A 15269-nucleotide genomic window follows, 5' to 3' on the forward strand; every position below is an offset into this window, starting at 1 on the left:
CCCCCACCGATTCCCCGAAGGCAGAATATTCAATCTCGGGACTCCCCTCGTAAGAAGAGCTTCGGTGACATCCTAAGAGCCCCGGAAGGAGGTTTGGTGAACACCTTCCCAGCCTCGGTGCGCAACCCCTCAGCTTTTCACCAGGTATCTGTGTCAGTTCTCCAGGAATGTAACTTGCTTTCCCTACTAGTGGGAGTTGCCAATTATATGAGACCGTTGGCCACAGAGAAGGATAGGAGGAGGATGGATGCCATGTCAGCGGACTGCCTACTTAATGCTGGTGCCCATGCGGCCGCACAGGTATGTGGTGATTTCTTTTTTTTTTTTTAATTAGACCTCATTCAGCTTCCAACGTCACCCTATAACTTCGGGTGTGCCATTTTTTCTTTTTAGGCCAGCCTTTTGACAATAAAGGGCCTCCAGCACAAATTTGTCGAGGAGAAGAGAAGGTTGGAGGAGATCCAGAGGCTACAGGAGCGTATTCCCGACCTGGAGGTTAGGTTAGTGTCAGTTGAGGAGTTAGAAACAAAGTTGGCTCAGTCGGAGTAGGAGAGAAAAATCCATAGCAAGGAGGCTACCAAGTTTCACTCCGATATGACCAACCTGCAAAAGAAATGGGTTGATCACCAGGATCATTTCACATGCCTTCAGAGGGAATTCGGACTAACGGAAAAACTCCGGACCCTGGAGGTGGAGTTGGAGAAAAGGGCCCAAGAGAAGGCCGTAGCTGAAAGGACTATTGTCGATTTGAAGGAAAGGATAGATGTTAAGAAGGCCTGAAACAAGACACAGTTGGAGGACAACAAAGACCTCTCTCAAACCAATTACATTCTGTATAGTACCATTGACAAACAATGGTTGAGCATTGCTGAGAAAGATGCCAGATGTAAGATCTGAAGAGGTAATTTGTCCTGGAAAAGGCTTATGCTACATACCGTGCTCGCAGACTTGCGCTTGAAAAGGTTCGGGCTGGATCAGACGACATTGATGCCAAAATTAATGCTGCCTTGTCCGTCGAAGATGTTGCAGCCGGGGCATTGCCTGTTCAGCCTTCGACCAATAATGCAGATCAAGCATCCGGTGATAAGGGGTGGTCTTTGGAGAGCAGACTCCGGTTCTTGCAGAATGTATCCCGGAGGAGCCCAAGGATGTTCCCATCGCTGAAGGTCCTTCTGCCCCTAAAATTATTTCTCCCGATCCCGCAACCCCTGTTCCTAAGGATTCTGTCGAGGCCGGAGCTTCATCCGACGCCACCAAGCCCTGATCCGGTGTTTTGCCTCGCCAGGACATGTTTGATATGTTTTTTGTCTTTGCTTTGTAAAAATTTGCCCGACGTTGGGTGATAAATGTATTTGTTTCGTTCCTTTTTTGTCTTATGTTATCTATCCTTGCTTGTGCTCCAATTGTTGAGTTATTCCTATTGGATTCAGTCGTTATTACATATAGATTTGCTTGAGTTCACTTTTGTTGGTAATATGGTCCGGATGTCATGTTTATCCGTCCCTTTGAAAGAGAGCATCTCCATTGTAAGGATCCATCCACCCTAAGATCCTTCTATTGGAACTGTGCTCTATTTTTATTTCGGACGCATGTGGTTAGGAATTTGGATTGCTTCATTTTATGCGTTTGGTATTGCGTGCATTTACTTCTCCTAATCCGGGAATGCTACTTCCGGCTGCGTATTTTATGATCAGGTATCATTCATTTGATTCATTATAAAATGAGGGGCCCTATTATTTTTTGACGCTGATGAGGAGGACGTATCGACCTTATCTCTTTGGCATAAGATTTATGATTCCTTCACGCTCGGAGGCCCGTAGGCCGTGTCGTGTGTTCGTGAGAGATATATTCGAATCGGGAGGGATTTATTCATACCAACAAATTCAAAGTGCAACCGCGTCGGTTCAAATTTCTTTCATTCATAAAAATGGGGCACGTAGCCTGTTTACGTTTACATTACTGATCAAAGAAAAGAACTGACGTCTTCAAGCTATGCGGACTGAGCTCCTGTCTTGTCAAAAGCTGAATCTCAATCATATTAGAATCCAGGGCGTGCTACCCGCTGACGATAATTCACGACTTTGAGTAGGGCGGAAGGAGCTTCCGACTTATGATCGCTGAAGCTCGACCATGTCTGCAAAGGTAATACATTTTTCAGTTGTTGCCTCATAAAAAACCTTGCCAGTAAAAAACCCTTCTGGGAAAAACTCGGCCAAGGAAAAGAGTGCAACACATATTTTCTGATTCCTATCTGCTTTGGCTGGGGCCGATCTTTCTTTCGACCAGTCCCAGTCCCGGTCCCGGTCTTGCAAGAATAAGATTAAAAGTAAAAGAAACAAGGAAAGGGTAAACTAGGGGTTCGTACCTAGGGTCATCTGGGCAGTACGTCCGTAAGAAAATCATTTTCCAATTCGGATAAGCTCTACATGCTCCTGGTTGAGCGGGATTGATATGCCAAGTCGCATTCATTCACTTCTGCCGACCACTTAGATAGCCGGCTCGTAAAGTTCTCACCTTGCAAGGTCACCTGCAGCGGGGCAGTGGTAATTACTGTCACCGGGTGACATTAGAAGTACGGGCGCAACTTCGAGGTGTCTGTAACCAATGCCAAGATCAAATTTTTCGAGGCCTAATACCGGGACTCTGCCCTCGTCAAAGTTTTACTGGCGTAATAGATTGGGAGTTGGCTTTCCCCATCTTTTAGTACTAACGCCATGCTGATTGAGACCGACGAAACCGTCAAATACGCGAATAAGTGCTCCCCCTTTTTCGGCTTAGCCATTATGTGAGAATCGGACAGCTATTCCTTGAGATCTTTCAAGCTTTGGATGCACTTCAGAGTCCACTTAAATCCATTGCCCTTCTTCATTAGGTTGAAAAACTCATAGCATCGATCCGAGGACCGAGAGATGAATCTCCCAAGTGTTGTGACCTTCTCGGTCAGTCCCTGTACCGCTTTGACATTACTTAATTCCTCCGGTATTTCCTGAATGTCCTCGACCTTGTCCGAATTTATCTCGATATCCCGGTCGGAGACCAAATAGCCCAGGAATTTCCCCTATCGTACCCCGAAGGCACACTTCTCTGGGTTTAGCTTCATACCATACTTGCGGAGTATATCAAAGGTCTCCTGTAGGGCTGACAAATGAGCATCCGCCGTTTCGGACTTGACCAGCATGTCATCAATGTAAACTTCCATGGTCTTGCTGATCTGCTCTTCGAACATTTTGTTTACCAGCCTTTGATACGTTGCCCCTGCGTTCTTGAGACCAAAAGGCATGACATTATAACAAAAATTACCGTGATTGGTCATAAAAGATGTTTTCTCTTGATTTTCTGGGTGCAAGTTGATCTGGTTGTAACCGGAATACACGTCCAAAAAATTGAGCAATTCATGCCCCACCGTGGCGTCGATCGTCTGATTGAAATGCGGTAGTGGGAAGGAATCTTTTGGGCAGGACTCGTTCAGTTCCTTGCAATCCACACACATCCTGAATTTGTTGAGCTTCTTAGGGACCACCACCACATTCGCCAACTACTCCGGGGTTTCCACCCTTCGGACCCCTCATATGTTAAGCAATCACGTCATTGGGACCACCACCACATTGGCCGCTTCCTTTGTCTTATCGGGGGTGGCGCAGATCGGAACTCAACCGATTCGTGACCACCTCCGAGGGGGATCCCTATTATGTCCAGGTATGACCAAGCAAAGCAGTAGAAATTAGTCTTTAAATTTTTAAATAATTTAAAATATAATTCATGCGCTCGGGAGGAAGCTCCGAGCCCAGGTGTACCTGCTTTTCGGGATTGCCTTCAAAAAGTGTCGTGCATTCTAATTCCTTCACCGTTGAGTCTGCATGGTTTCTATCGACCAGGATGACGAACTCTTTAGGGATAGGCTGTTCCCGACACCGATATTGCTTCTCCCGCATATTGCTCTTTCTTTTTCCTGGCTTCATCGTCTAATCTCGATACCTGTAATTGCTATTTGGAGATTTTATCCTTCTGAGCCGCCATTACCCTATGGTTTCCATTTCATGGGTTGTGCCTTTGTCTCTCTTGATCTCTCCTATCCCCAAGCAGTAGGGAACTTGACCTTTTGATGAAAAGTGGAGGGAATCTCCCGCATCGAGTGGATCCACGGCCTCTCTAGTATGACATTATAAGACATGTCACCACTTACGATGTCGAAGGTCGTGTCCTGTTCCATTCCATCGGCGTGAACCGGTAGCTCAATCTCCCCCCAGATCAATTCACTCGCCATATTAAACCCGGCTAACATTTTGGTTGTAGGGATAATTAATTCGTCTACCCCCATCTCCCTCACAACGCGTTGCTGGATAATGTTTGTTGAACTTCCTGGATCAAATCAACACACGCTTAATAAAAGAGTTTTTAATCTGAATAGATATTACCAGGGCATCATTGTGAAAAAGAATGAGTCCCATGAGGTCATTGTTGGTAAAGGACTTGTTCACCATTTCCCCCACCCCTTCCCCCGAAGATCATGTTGATTGTGTGAGTAGGCTGGGGCGCCCTGTCCGGTTTCTACCTATGATTCTTGTTTAAGTTGAGTTTGGCCCGGTCACTGATATACTCCTTGAAATGCCTGGCTCGCAGAAGTTGGGCCACATCGACCCTCAAGTTTGTGCAATCCTCTGTGGTATGCCCGTGGGTGATATGGAAGTGACACCACAAATCGGTGTTCCTTTTGTCCGAGTTGGCCCGGATCTCCTATAGGAACCTAGCCTCCTTCATCATTCTCATTACTGCGCCAAGCTCCGTAGCGTTTATTTTGAAATTATGATCTGAGAACTTCGGGGGTCCATCCCCTTTTGATGTCGATCCCGAAGGGTGTAGGGCACCTCTGCTGAAGAGGCCCCGGCCATTCCCGTAACTTTCTCTGTTCAAATTTTGGCCTGAAGGCCTGCGGGCATCATACGGCTCAAACCGTCCCCGATAACTCACGTCGTTTTCTTCAAAACTTGGGTATGATCTCTTTCCAAGGCGGCCGCCTACTTCTATCGGAATTGTCGCCCTCTGATCCTCCTCAATGCGCATTTTGGCTGTATATCTGAGGTTTATTTCGCTTCATGTTTTGGCCGGGAATTCCTTCAGACTTTCTTTTAATTTCCTGGATGCGTCTGAGCTTCCCGAGTTCAAACTATCTGCGAAGGCAGCCGCAGCCCAGTCCTCCGGGATAACTGGCAACAACATTCTCTCCCTTTGAAACATGTCTACGAACCCTCGGAGCAGCTCGTCCCCCCACTGCTTTATAGTGAACACATCCTGCTTGTGCGTTTCTACCCTCCGTGCTCCCGCGTGGGCTTTGATGAAATCATCTGCAAGAGTAGCAAAAGAGTCAATAGAATTTTCGGGTAAATGAATATACCAGGAGAGTGCTCCCTTTATGAGTGTCTGATTAAATTTCTTCGGCATGACTGATTCGATCTTATGCTGCTTGAGGTTGTGTCCAGTGACGGCTGCTTCAAATGTCGTTATATGCTCTTCAGGATCAGTGATACCATAGTACTGTTAGTAAGAATGGCGAGCTTAAAGCTCAAGTTTAAAAAATTTGGATTTCTGCAAGCAGGCTCCTTTTCAAATGAGTGTTATTTCAAAAGATTGAGAATGTCTTGAGGAGTTCATACTTGAAATTTGAAATAATTTAGTGATGTTTTTGAGTGATTTTGGTGAATATCTACAAATGGGTTAGCACGCAGATGATGAACAACTTTGTTTTTTTTAGAGCCACACGGCAATTTTTAAATGAAAAAACAAGGAAAATAATTTTATAATTCGTTAAATATTAGGTCTGTTAAAAAAAGGGCAAATATGCACCATTTGTGTAACGGCGAGGTTATATATGCCCCATTTTTTTAACGAGGGGTATATCCGCTCAAATATGAGGGTTATATTTTCCCCTTTTCCCAAATAATAATTACTCCCTCCGTTTTAATTTAATTGACCTTTTTGGCTTCTGCAAACATTTGCACCCACCTTTTCAATTTGATTGGCAAAGTTTGACTCTAGAGGTTAACAAAAAAGAAAGATTTTTCAAAATTTATGGTCTTAAATATTTCACATTTATGTGGTTATAAGACTTCTAAAATTTCTCTATGTTAAGCATGTCATAACAATTGTGTGTCTGTAAAAGTTTTTCACTAAGCAAATATAGAAATATGTCATACTAATAAAGAAAGAGTTTAAGTTAAATACACCATTAGTGTAAATAATTGTTTACACTATCTAGTTATCAAAGGGTATCTACAAGTAAATCTTATTAAAATGTGAAATTTATAACCTTGAAAATAAGATAGATTACTTGCAACAAGAAGTAAAAAAACCTAATGATGTAAAATTTAAATTCATTATACTAAAGATGTAGTTAACTTAAACTCAAAATGAAATAATGCCAAACAAAATAAGATGGAGCAAGTACTATTATTTGGCCAAAATTAAGGATTAGGATTATAGTTTGGCTTATCCTTTGACTTGTAAAACAAATATTGTTCATACTATTGGCCCTCAAGCTTCCATACGTTCCTTTCAATGATATTTCTTTGTTAGGAAAATGGATCATTGACTTGCATGTTCTACTTCTACACACAAGTAATTGCTGATTTAAATGAGCTTTTGTCTTTCGTAATGATTGAATCAAGTTAAAAACCTGAAAGCAACGGTCAGCATAATTTAAAGTTTTGCCTATTGATTCCGACAAAATATGTGGTTCTCCAATTTTAAACATGCGTGATGAAATACGCAAAGCATATAATACGGCAGAACAAACTTGTAAATTGGCAATAACATTCTCATGGTATCCCAGGGTAATCACAGAAAACTGAAATATTGAACCAAACCAAAAATCGAATTATACCGAACAAAACATCGATACTTTTTTAGTTTGATTTGGTTTAGATTTTTAATTTTAGAAACCAATAAAATTTGGTTTGATTTTGGTTTTCAGCAAGCTATAACTGAAAAAATCAAACTAAACCGACTATAGAGATACATATTTAAAGAATAATTGCACATAAATATGTATATTTTTATATAAAATTTTACGGTACATATTAATTTTTTGCTCTCGTTGATTCATAATTTAGGTATCTGCTTTTATAGTAATCCAATTTTTTGCTTTCTCTTTCTAGTTTGACCTTTGTCCCTATTATAATCACACTTTAAGCTTATAAGAGAATTGAATGGTTATCCCTAACATTAGGTGGCTAAAACAACTAACAACTTCCTCAGTCGATTTGATAATTATGGCCAGTTTGATCTTATTAAGATTAACATCTTTATATCTAAAGATATATTTGATTATCTTAAGATTCTCCAAGTCGCACCACTGAACAATTGAGACTTTTTACTTTCTCATCATCTAAAGGTGTATTAATCATCTTAATTTGTATGGTATTGTGAAAATTTTTTGTTCAATAAAGCACGCTTTAAAAGCTATAAGTGACGGCAACAGAAGTCTGAAGGTGGTTGTGTTTGGTATACTGCACCAATTCAATCCAAATATCGACAAAACATGAACCCTAGGGTGCAACATGCTTAACACAAATACGTCTTTCTAACAAATTTCACTCAAAATGCAAAGCAACTTCCATAGCAAGACAGTAAACGTTATAAATACAAAACAATCCAGGAATAATATAATATAGGTGCTCATGAAAACACCTGAAAATGTATAAATAATACACTGGCAAACAAAACACGTGAAATGCATTAGGTATGGATGATACGGTCCCTTGAGTTCTCAGAATACATGGGTTTAAAAAAATCACCCCCAAGAAGAACGCGTAGCTCCAGTTCACAAAAATGCATCCTTCTCAAGTAGCGTTAGAACTTCTTTCTGGTCATTGAGTTTGGCGACATCTATTGGTGTCTTCCCGTCCAAGTTTTGAAGAGTACTGCACAGAGAATAAATAGGAGAAGAGATGTTGAATAACAAGAAACAAGGGGCAGCAAGGAACAATTTAGAGATAGCATTGCTTAGACATTAGATCTATCTCAGTTCCGCATTTTGTAGATAGAAATCGGTTAGATCTATCTCATGTTTGAATTACGCAGGTACCTTTTTTAAATTTCAGCTATAAATCTTCGTTTCAGCCCAAAAAGAAAAAAAAAAAAAAAAAAAGAGCATGACATCAACAATAACATACCCAGTGTAATCCCACAAGCAGGGTCTGGAGAGGGCGGTGCGTACGCAGCCTTACCCCTACCTCGTGAAGGTAAAGAGGTTGTTTCCAATAGACCCTCGGCTCAAGTAAAGCGTAATAAGATCAAGTATGGAAAGGAAAATACAGTAGTGAAGCAGCCATGCTGAACATAATGGAGAAGAGAACAGTAGCAATAACACATAATACAATAACCAAAGCAAAGGAGACAACAGGTAATAACAAAATCGAAGAACATGACATCATGATGAGGGAGCAGTACTTTATGTGAGTAGTAATAGCAATTCTGAGAAGGGAGCAAGGAACATGACATCACGATGCAAACAAAATTCAGACTTACACAGCAGCTCCATTCTCTAACAGCAGCGCGACACACTCCTTTCTTCCGTATCCAGCAGCATAGTGCAGGGCAGTATTCTTATTCTTGTCCAAAGCATCAACCTTTGCCCCAGCTTCAACAAGTACCTGAGCACACTTCACCTGTATAGCAATACAGAGCAGCAGCTTAACACCTTGATAATAGTCTTAACTTTTGCTAACTTCAATGATACTACTTTCTTAAATGGCACCTACTCCATCTTTAAACCACCCACATCAACAATGTGCGAGACCTCCTCACATTTGGTGATTTGATGTTTTGATATTCATGGATGAGTGAAAAATGGAAGGTTATGGTTACACACGAAAATGGGAAGAAGAAATTTACAGAAAACTCCCACCCTGGTGGATTGTACAGTATAAAGAGGCTTATAAGAACTGATTTCTAAGAAAACAGAACAAATAAATCATAATAACCCAGATCACGCCAGAAACTTGGCTACAAAGAACTGACCCCTAATTAAATTTACAGGAATATCTTATCTATAGATAACTCCAACTAAGTCGCTAATTCTTACCATACTAGTAAGTAGTAAGCTGCAAGGAAATTATAACATTAAAGACATGGAGTAATGGGACTAAATTTCGACACGCATAAGGCATCTCCTACTACTAGTGAAGATAAACACTTTAAAATGTACAAATTCCAAGGAAATCCAATTTTTGCTTTAAGGAAGAATTGTTCCCACTAGCGGCTAGTTTTGTAGCTTAGCTTAACCCATTAGAAAGCCAAATACCCTAGAATGCTGAAATACACAAAACCCTGGATACATCTATAAGTATATATTTTGTGATTGGTAAAAGTATTTAAATGCAAAACATCTATAGGTATATTGAGTACGGCAATGGTCGTAAGGAACATTTTAACTTTCTTACCTCCCCATATCCACATGCAAAATGCAAAGCTGTCCTTCCTTCTGAATCCTCTTCATCTTTATCAGCACCAGAAGCTATTGCATTCTTCAAGCCCTAAAAGAGTTATTGAAAAGCCGAATAAGTTAAAAAAAGGGATCACAACTAGATATCCAATGAACTCACAGTTAAACCGATTAAAGAAGCCATATTGATAGAGACAGGTGGATCATTCATTAAAGATGTTAAATAAGAGAAAGTTCAAGCAAAGTATCTTCTATTCAGCAATATTTAGTATGTTCACATATTCAATTCATCCAAAAAACTGGCCAGCAGGATGGCTTTAGATTGAGATAAAGGAGGGTTGGGGGCCCGGGCAGGATTTTCCTCCAACAAGTAAAAGGTTTCTGAACAGAAGATAGCAAAATGAAACGTCAAATACTTCATGTTTAAGACCCCAAAATAGAAAACTCTAAAGCACCTCTACATCGCCCGCACTGGCACATTGGTGAACAACGGACTCATCTTCATTTGCTTCTTCTGTTTCATCTGGCCCAGAAACTTCAGCAGAGGTGGCACCCTCCCCTGCGACAGCAAAGCCCATTGCTTCACCTAGCTTCTTTAGAACATCTTGATCATTCCAATACCTGAAAAAGAAAAAAATGAAAAAAAAAAAGAAAATCATACCTACAGTTATAAACAAATAAAGCATAACAGAAGTTATGAATACAACAAAGGTAAAATACCACTCCCTCCGGTCCATTTTACATGCCATGTTATTTTTTGCACGCCCCTTAAGAAAACATTAACTAAAAGGGTAATTTGACTAAATTATCCTCATTTATTCTTTGATCTCAACTTAATACTACTCTTTTTTTCACCACATTAATCTCTCTCCACATTTATTGAGTAAGGGTAAAGGTGGAATCTAATAATTAATTATATCTTGGTTTCCTAAAATGACAACTATTTTGGAGCATCTATTTTTAGTAAGGACGACAACTAAAATGGACCGGAGGGAGTACATAGTTAAGATCAAGGACCAAAAGTGCAGGGTACATAAAATCTGGTAAGCTAGAGTCCTAGGTACATCTATGCATCTAAGGATAAGAACTGAAGTAAATAATATGCAAGAGCATGGAGCTGCAGGAGTGCACATACTATTCTTTCTGGACACCATACGTCCAACATGTTATAAAGCTCAGAAGGGCAGTAAATGAACAATATCAGAAAGAAAGAAATATTGAAGCCAAAAGGCAATGTTGCATGCTCACATCCATTTCTTCCAATCTCTAACTCATTTCGTTTTCCACCACAAATGTATCATAAGTAGCCACCAAAACTTACCTGTTCTAGAGAGAACTTAAGATGAGATTCTTTAACTGGTACTGGCATTGTCTAGTTGATACCAGTCGGCAGTCACAAAATATTCATAACAAATTGAGAGCTACTAACTTTAATTTCAATAATCGTTTATGCTCAATATCAGGACACACCACCCTTTTTATAACATTGTCACCTTAATCTAATCAATTTGAACTTGTAGGAGGAAAAACTTATCCTGTAACATATCATTTGATCATGGTCCGCATTCATTTCAAAATACACACTAAACAAGGAAAAATTGTGGATCCTAATCTGAAACATCCCAAGTAGGTTAAGTCTCGTAACTTAGCCGCTAACACATGTATGTTCTGAGCTAGCTATTAGGTTAAGCAAAAGTGAATGCCACTAATAATATCAAATGGGAGCACATATGACCTCATCATTGCAGCTGGACCGCCACTTTCAATCTCTTCAAGAATTGGTTTCAGTGACGGGTCTTCTTTGATGCGTGTCATTCGTTCTTCAAGTTGGTCTTTCTGTGATGGGTTTGTCAAATTCTCAAGCATGCTGGACATGGATGGATCCTGATATATACAAAAATGACACATCAGCTGATACTTTCTGTTCTAAGAAATCCAGTGACTCATACAACATGAAACAAAGGATACCTGCATCAATGCACTACCAAGTTGCTCAGCCATGGTCATAAATTGAGGATTTTGCATAACCTGCTGCATTGTAGAGTAATATTGTTGGTTATCAAAGTTGGGGATACCATCTTCCACAACACCACCCTGAAATGTCTTCTGAAGCTGCTCAGCCATCTGATTAAATGACGGATCTTTTGCGATCTGCTCAGCTAGTTCTTTAATACTTGGATCCTACATTAGCCACGTTATTTGAAAATAAAATAAGATACAAGAATTACAAATGAACATGTCAAGCAACCAAGCAGCAGAACATTTATTAATTGAATTCTGATAATTACATTGTAGGTTCTACTATATCATAATTACATCAAAGCACTACCAAATATTGGCGTCAGGGGCTTCTAATCTTTTTAAGAGCAGCAATAGTGGTGCGCAATTTTTCCATAATTTCATGTCTCAATAAATTCAACAAATTAACAATTGGTTATATTCTAAATTTTACTTTTCCTCCAGCATCTCTTTTGATAGAATATCCTAATACTTAAAAGAAAGCAACTGAAAAGATACCATGGACATTTTCCCCTCACAATGGTCACTAAGATAAAATTTATTGTTATTATCAAACACGACTAAAAAGCTCTTAATTTGGGTAGTGACAGATATGTACATTAAGTAGTCCAGACATGGCTGAGAAATCAAAGGGATTTTGAAGTCCAGCTCCAGCTGCAGAGGTTGTCCTCGCCTCTCCTGTTTGTGCTTCTGTGGAGGCAGACTCAGAAGGCTTTTTGCTCTCAGAAGACCCAGACTTCTCATCTGGAAAAGAGAAAGATACAAACCCAAAAAAAAACATTACAACTTTATGCTTTGGTATTGACCATTCTTTTTAAGCAAATTGATGATTCAACATACGGTACATCATTTCGTACTTTGTAGAAGGTAAAACAAAATGCGAGGCTTAAAAACAGCAAAAAGATAATTCCAGGCGGTGAGAAAATAACGCACAAATCCGGATGACAACTGGGCAACAATGATAGGAACCCGAAGAATAATGGTCAAATTGTAGCAATCAAGCTAAAGGAACAAATAATAAAAGCTTTACCGGCTCTTATTGATTATCTTTCTTATCTTGATTAAGTTTGTGTATGCATAAATTTACTCCTGGACACAAGTATCTGATGAACCTAGGCCTTCCTCATTCACTAACATGTTATGATGCACGAATAACATAAGGCTGTAATCAGATTTCTTCAAAAGTCAATCTGGAATTCAGTTCAAAAAATCAAAATCCACCGTAGAAGAATGACCTAGTATTATATATCTTCGGCTTGAGACATGCTCCCCACTAGGTTGGTCCTTGATTTTATAGGTACCATCAGCCCAGTTCGTCTATGTGCCTTTCGTCAGTTAACATCACTAACACAAAACTTTTCTTGAAATCTACAGAGCAAAATACAAATAATGGTTTAACATGGTTGCTTCTTCGCTAACCGTCTTTAGTCTTACTGCTTTCACCATTACTACAGGGCACCTTGACCAAAGTAATTCTCGAAATTCCAAACCATGCAAGTCCGGTAGGATTTAAAGAAACCTAATGACATTATCATCATCCTACTTCAGATCACATTACTTCATCCCATTAGACCTCTCATGCCCCCAAACACAATCATAGATAGACACCTTAACTTGGCCTCAACTGGCAAGTAAGAGCCTGTTTGGATGGGTTTAAAAAAAGTTGCTTTAGATAAGCTAAGCCAAAAGGGCCCAATTATTTTTTTAGGCTTATTTTAAGCACAAAATGGCCAACCAAACACTCACAAAAGCTGAAAAAAGCTTATAAGCTGTTTTCAGCAACTTATAAGCCAATCCAAATGGGCTCTAACACCCAACTTTGAGAATGCACATCTAGACATCTCACCTTTGAGATCTTACATGGCATTTCGCGCGTGTTTAGATGTCTAGATGTGCATTCTAGCCAAGTTGAGGTGTCTAGATGTGCACTCTCAAAGTTGGGTGTTTACTTGCCTAAAGCCAAGTTAAGGTGTCTATCCATGTATTATGCCTATACTTTATCCAACATGTCACGGCTAGTTATTGGGGAAAGACTGGAAATATGATCTTTCATACCTGGCAATTGCTCGTATTAAACATCACAAGTTGTAGTCTAACCCCCTGTTTGGATGGTGGTTTCCCGTGATTCATTAATGTATGGTTTTCTATAAAACCATGTTTGTTTTCATTGTTCTTAAAATTATGTGGTATGGTGTTATAAACCCGTGGTTCATTCCATGGTTATATAACCATGAAAAGTCTCAGTTTTTGAAACCACGGATTTGGTGGTTTTTCCGTGGTTATATATTTCATTTCTCCATTATACCCTACCCTCCACCATCCACTCCACCCCATCCCCACGCCATCACTCACCCCCACCCCACCCCTGCCCCACCCTACCACTCACCCCCACCATACTCCTCGCCACTCACCCCCCCCCCGCACCCCCACCTTACCACCCACCCCCACCCCTAACCACCCCACTCCTCTGCCACCCACCACCACCTCCCCAATCACCGACCAACCCCACCCCACAACAACTCATCCCCACCCTCATCCTACACCACCCACCTCACACCACCCACCCCTCCACCACCCCCACCCACTACCCCTCACCACCACCCAACCCCAACCCCACAACCACTCACCCCTACCCTACCACCCACTACCCCCACTCTCAGCCCACAACCACCCACTACCCACCCCTCCACCACCCCCACCCACTACCTACTTATTTTTTAAAGTTCTTATTTTATTCTTTACCTGAGTTTTATTAATATATATAAATAATTTCTAATTAAGAGTAAAGGTTATTTTAGTAAACTTACAAGTTATTATACAGTACCATACAGTCAAATCAAACAACACAAATGTTCAACAAACGATACAGTCTATCCAAACATTGTGTTCATTAATACAGTACAATACAATACAACACCATACTATACCATACCATACTTTACATTAATGAACCATGGGAAACAACCATCTAAACAGAGGGTAAGACTCTACAGTAACCCTATACAAACATATTGATATATAAAAACAAAATCCCGCTTTCAAAATTTTCAAATTCCTCAATGAGCAACATCATAGATGCATATATAATACTATAGTATAGCAGTGAAAAGGCATACCTTTTTTTGCAGCCGGTACAACTTTCTCTGCCTGAAGACAGTGAACAAATATATATATTAGCCTTACTGTTAGCCAAAAAAACAAGAACCCAGAAAATAAAAAATGAAAAAGAATGAAAAAGGAGAGTTTTTTTAAGATCAAGAAGTAGAATTATCCACAATTAAATCAACCCCACAAGGAAAACAATCCTCAAACTAGGATAAAGAAAAGCAAAAACAAGAAAATGGGTGTGAAAAATACACTGTATACACCAAATCAAGAATCCAATATTATTAACAATAGCAAGATTGATGATACAAAGTGATAAGATTTGAATCAAACGTATGAATTAAAGTGTCAATTATGAAAATAAGTACCTCAGACATGGCTACAGAGGAAGAGAGCAAATTGAGGATGTGGGGTTTCCTTGGCTTCCTTGCTTGAGAGCTGAGGCTTATTAGTAGAAAAAAAAAAAAGAGAGAGAAAAAAGAAAAGGGTTTTGTGTGAGATAGATAGGGTCACTCAAAAGTGGAATAGTGATAAAGTTAAAGACAGAAGGACCAAAAAAAAAATTACTGCTCATGGTACTCCCTTTTTTTTTTATATAATTTTTTTTTTCTTTTCTAGCACACAGGGGCAGGGGTGTACATGGATCGGGTTGGTTCGAATTTTTTAAATACTAAACCAAATAAATTGTGTCGGGTTTTTAAATTTA

General features: G+C 39.9%; 1 protein-coding gene across 1 annotated transcript; it reads right to left on the reverse strand.

The window, feature by feature from the left end:
• Positions 1-7584: 7584 nt before the first annotated feature.
• Positions 7585-15066, reverse strand: LOC132606365 (ankyrin repeat domain-containing protein 2B-like). The gene is made up of 9 exons (XM_060319825.1): positions 14932-15066; positions 14575-14605; positions 12057-12202; positions 11408-11620; positions 11175-11323; positions 9895-10060; positions 9438-9530; positions 8524-8663; positions 7585-7916 (listed from the first exon to the last, which is right to left on the reverse strand). Exons 1-9 carry the CDS (start codon positions 14938-14940, stop codon positions 7817-7819), a joined length of 1047 nt encoding a protein of 348 aa, XP_060175808.1. The 5' UTR covers positions 14941-15066; the 3' UTR covers positions 7585-7816.
• Positions 15067-15269: the final 203 nt, after the last annotated feature.

This window comes from Lycium barbarum, chromosome 8 (assembly GCF_019175385.1).
Source record: "Lycium barbarum isolate Lr01 chromosome 8, ASM1917538v2, whole genome shotgun sequence".
Taxonomy (NCBI): domain Eukaryota; kingdom Viridiplantae; phylum Streptophyta; class Magnoliopsida; order Solanales; family Solanaceae; genus Lycium; species Lycium barbarum.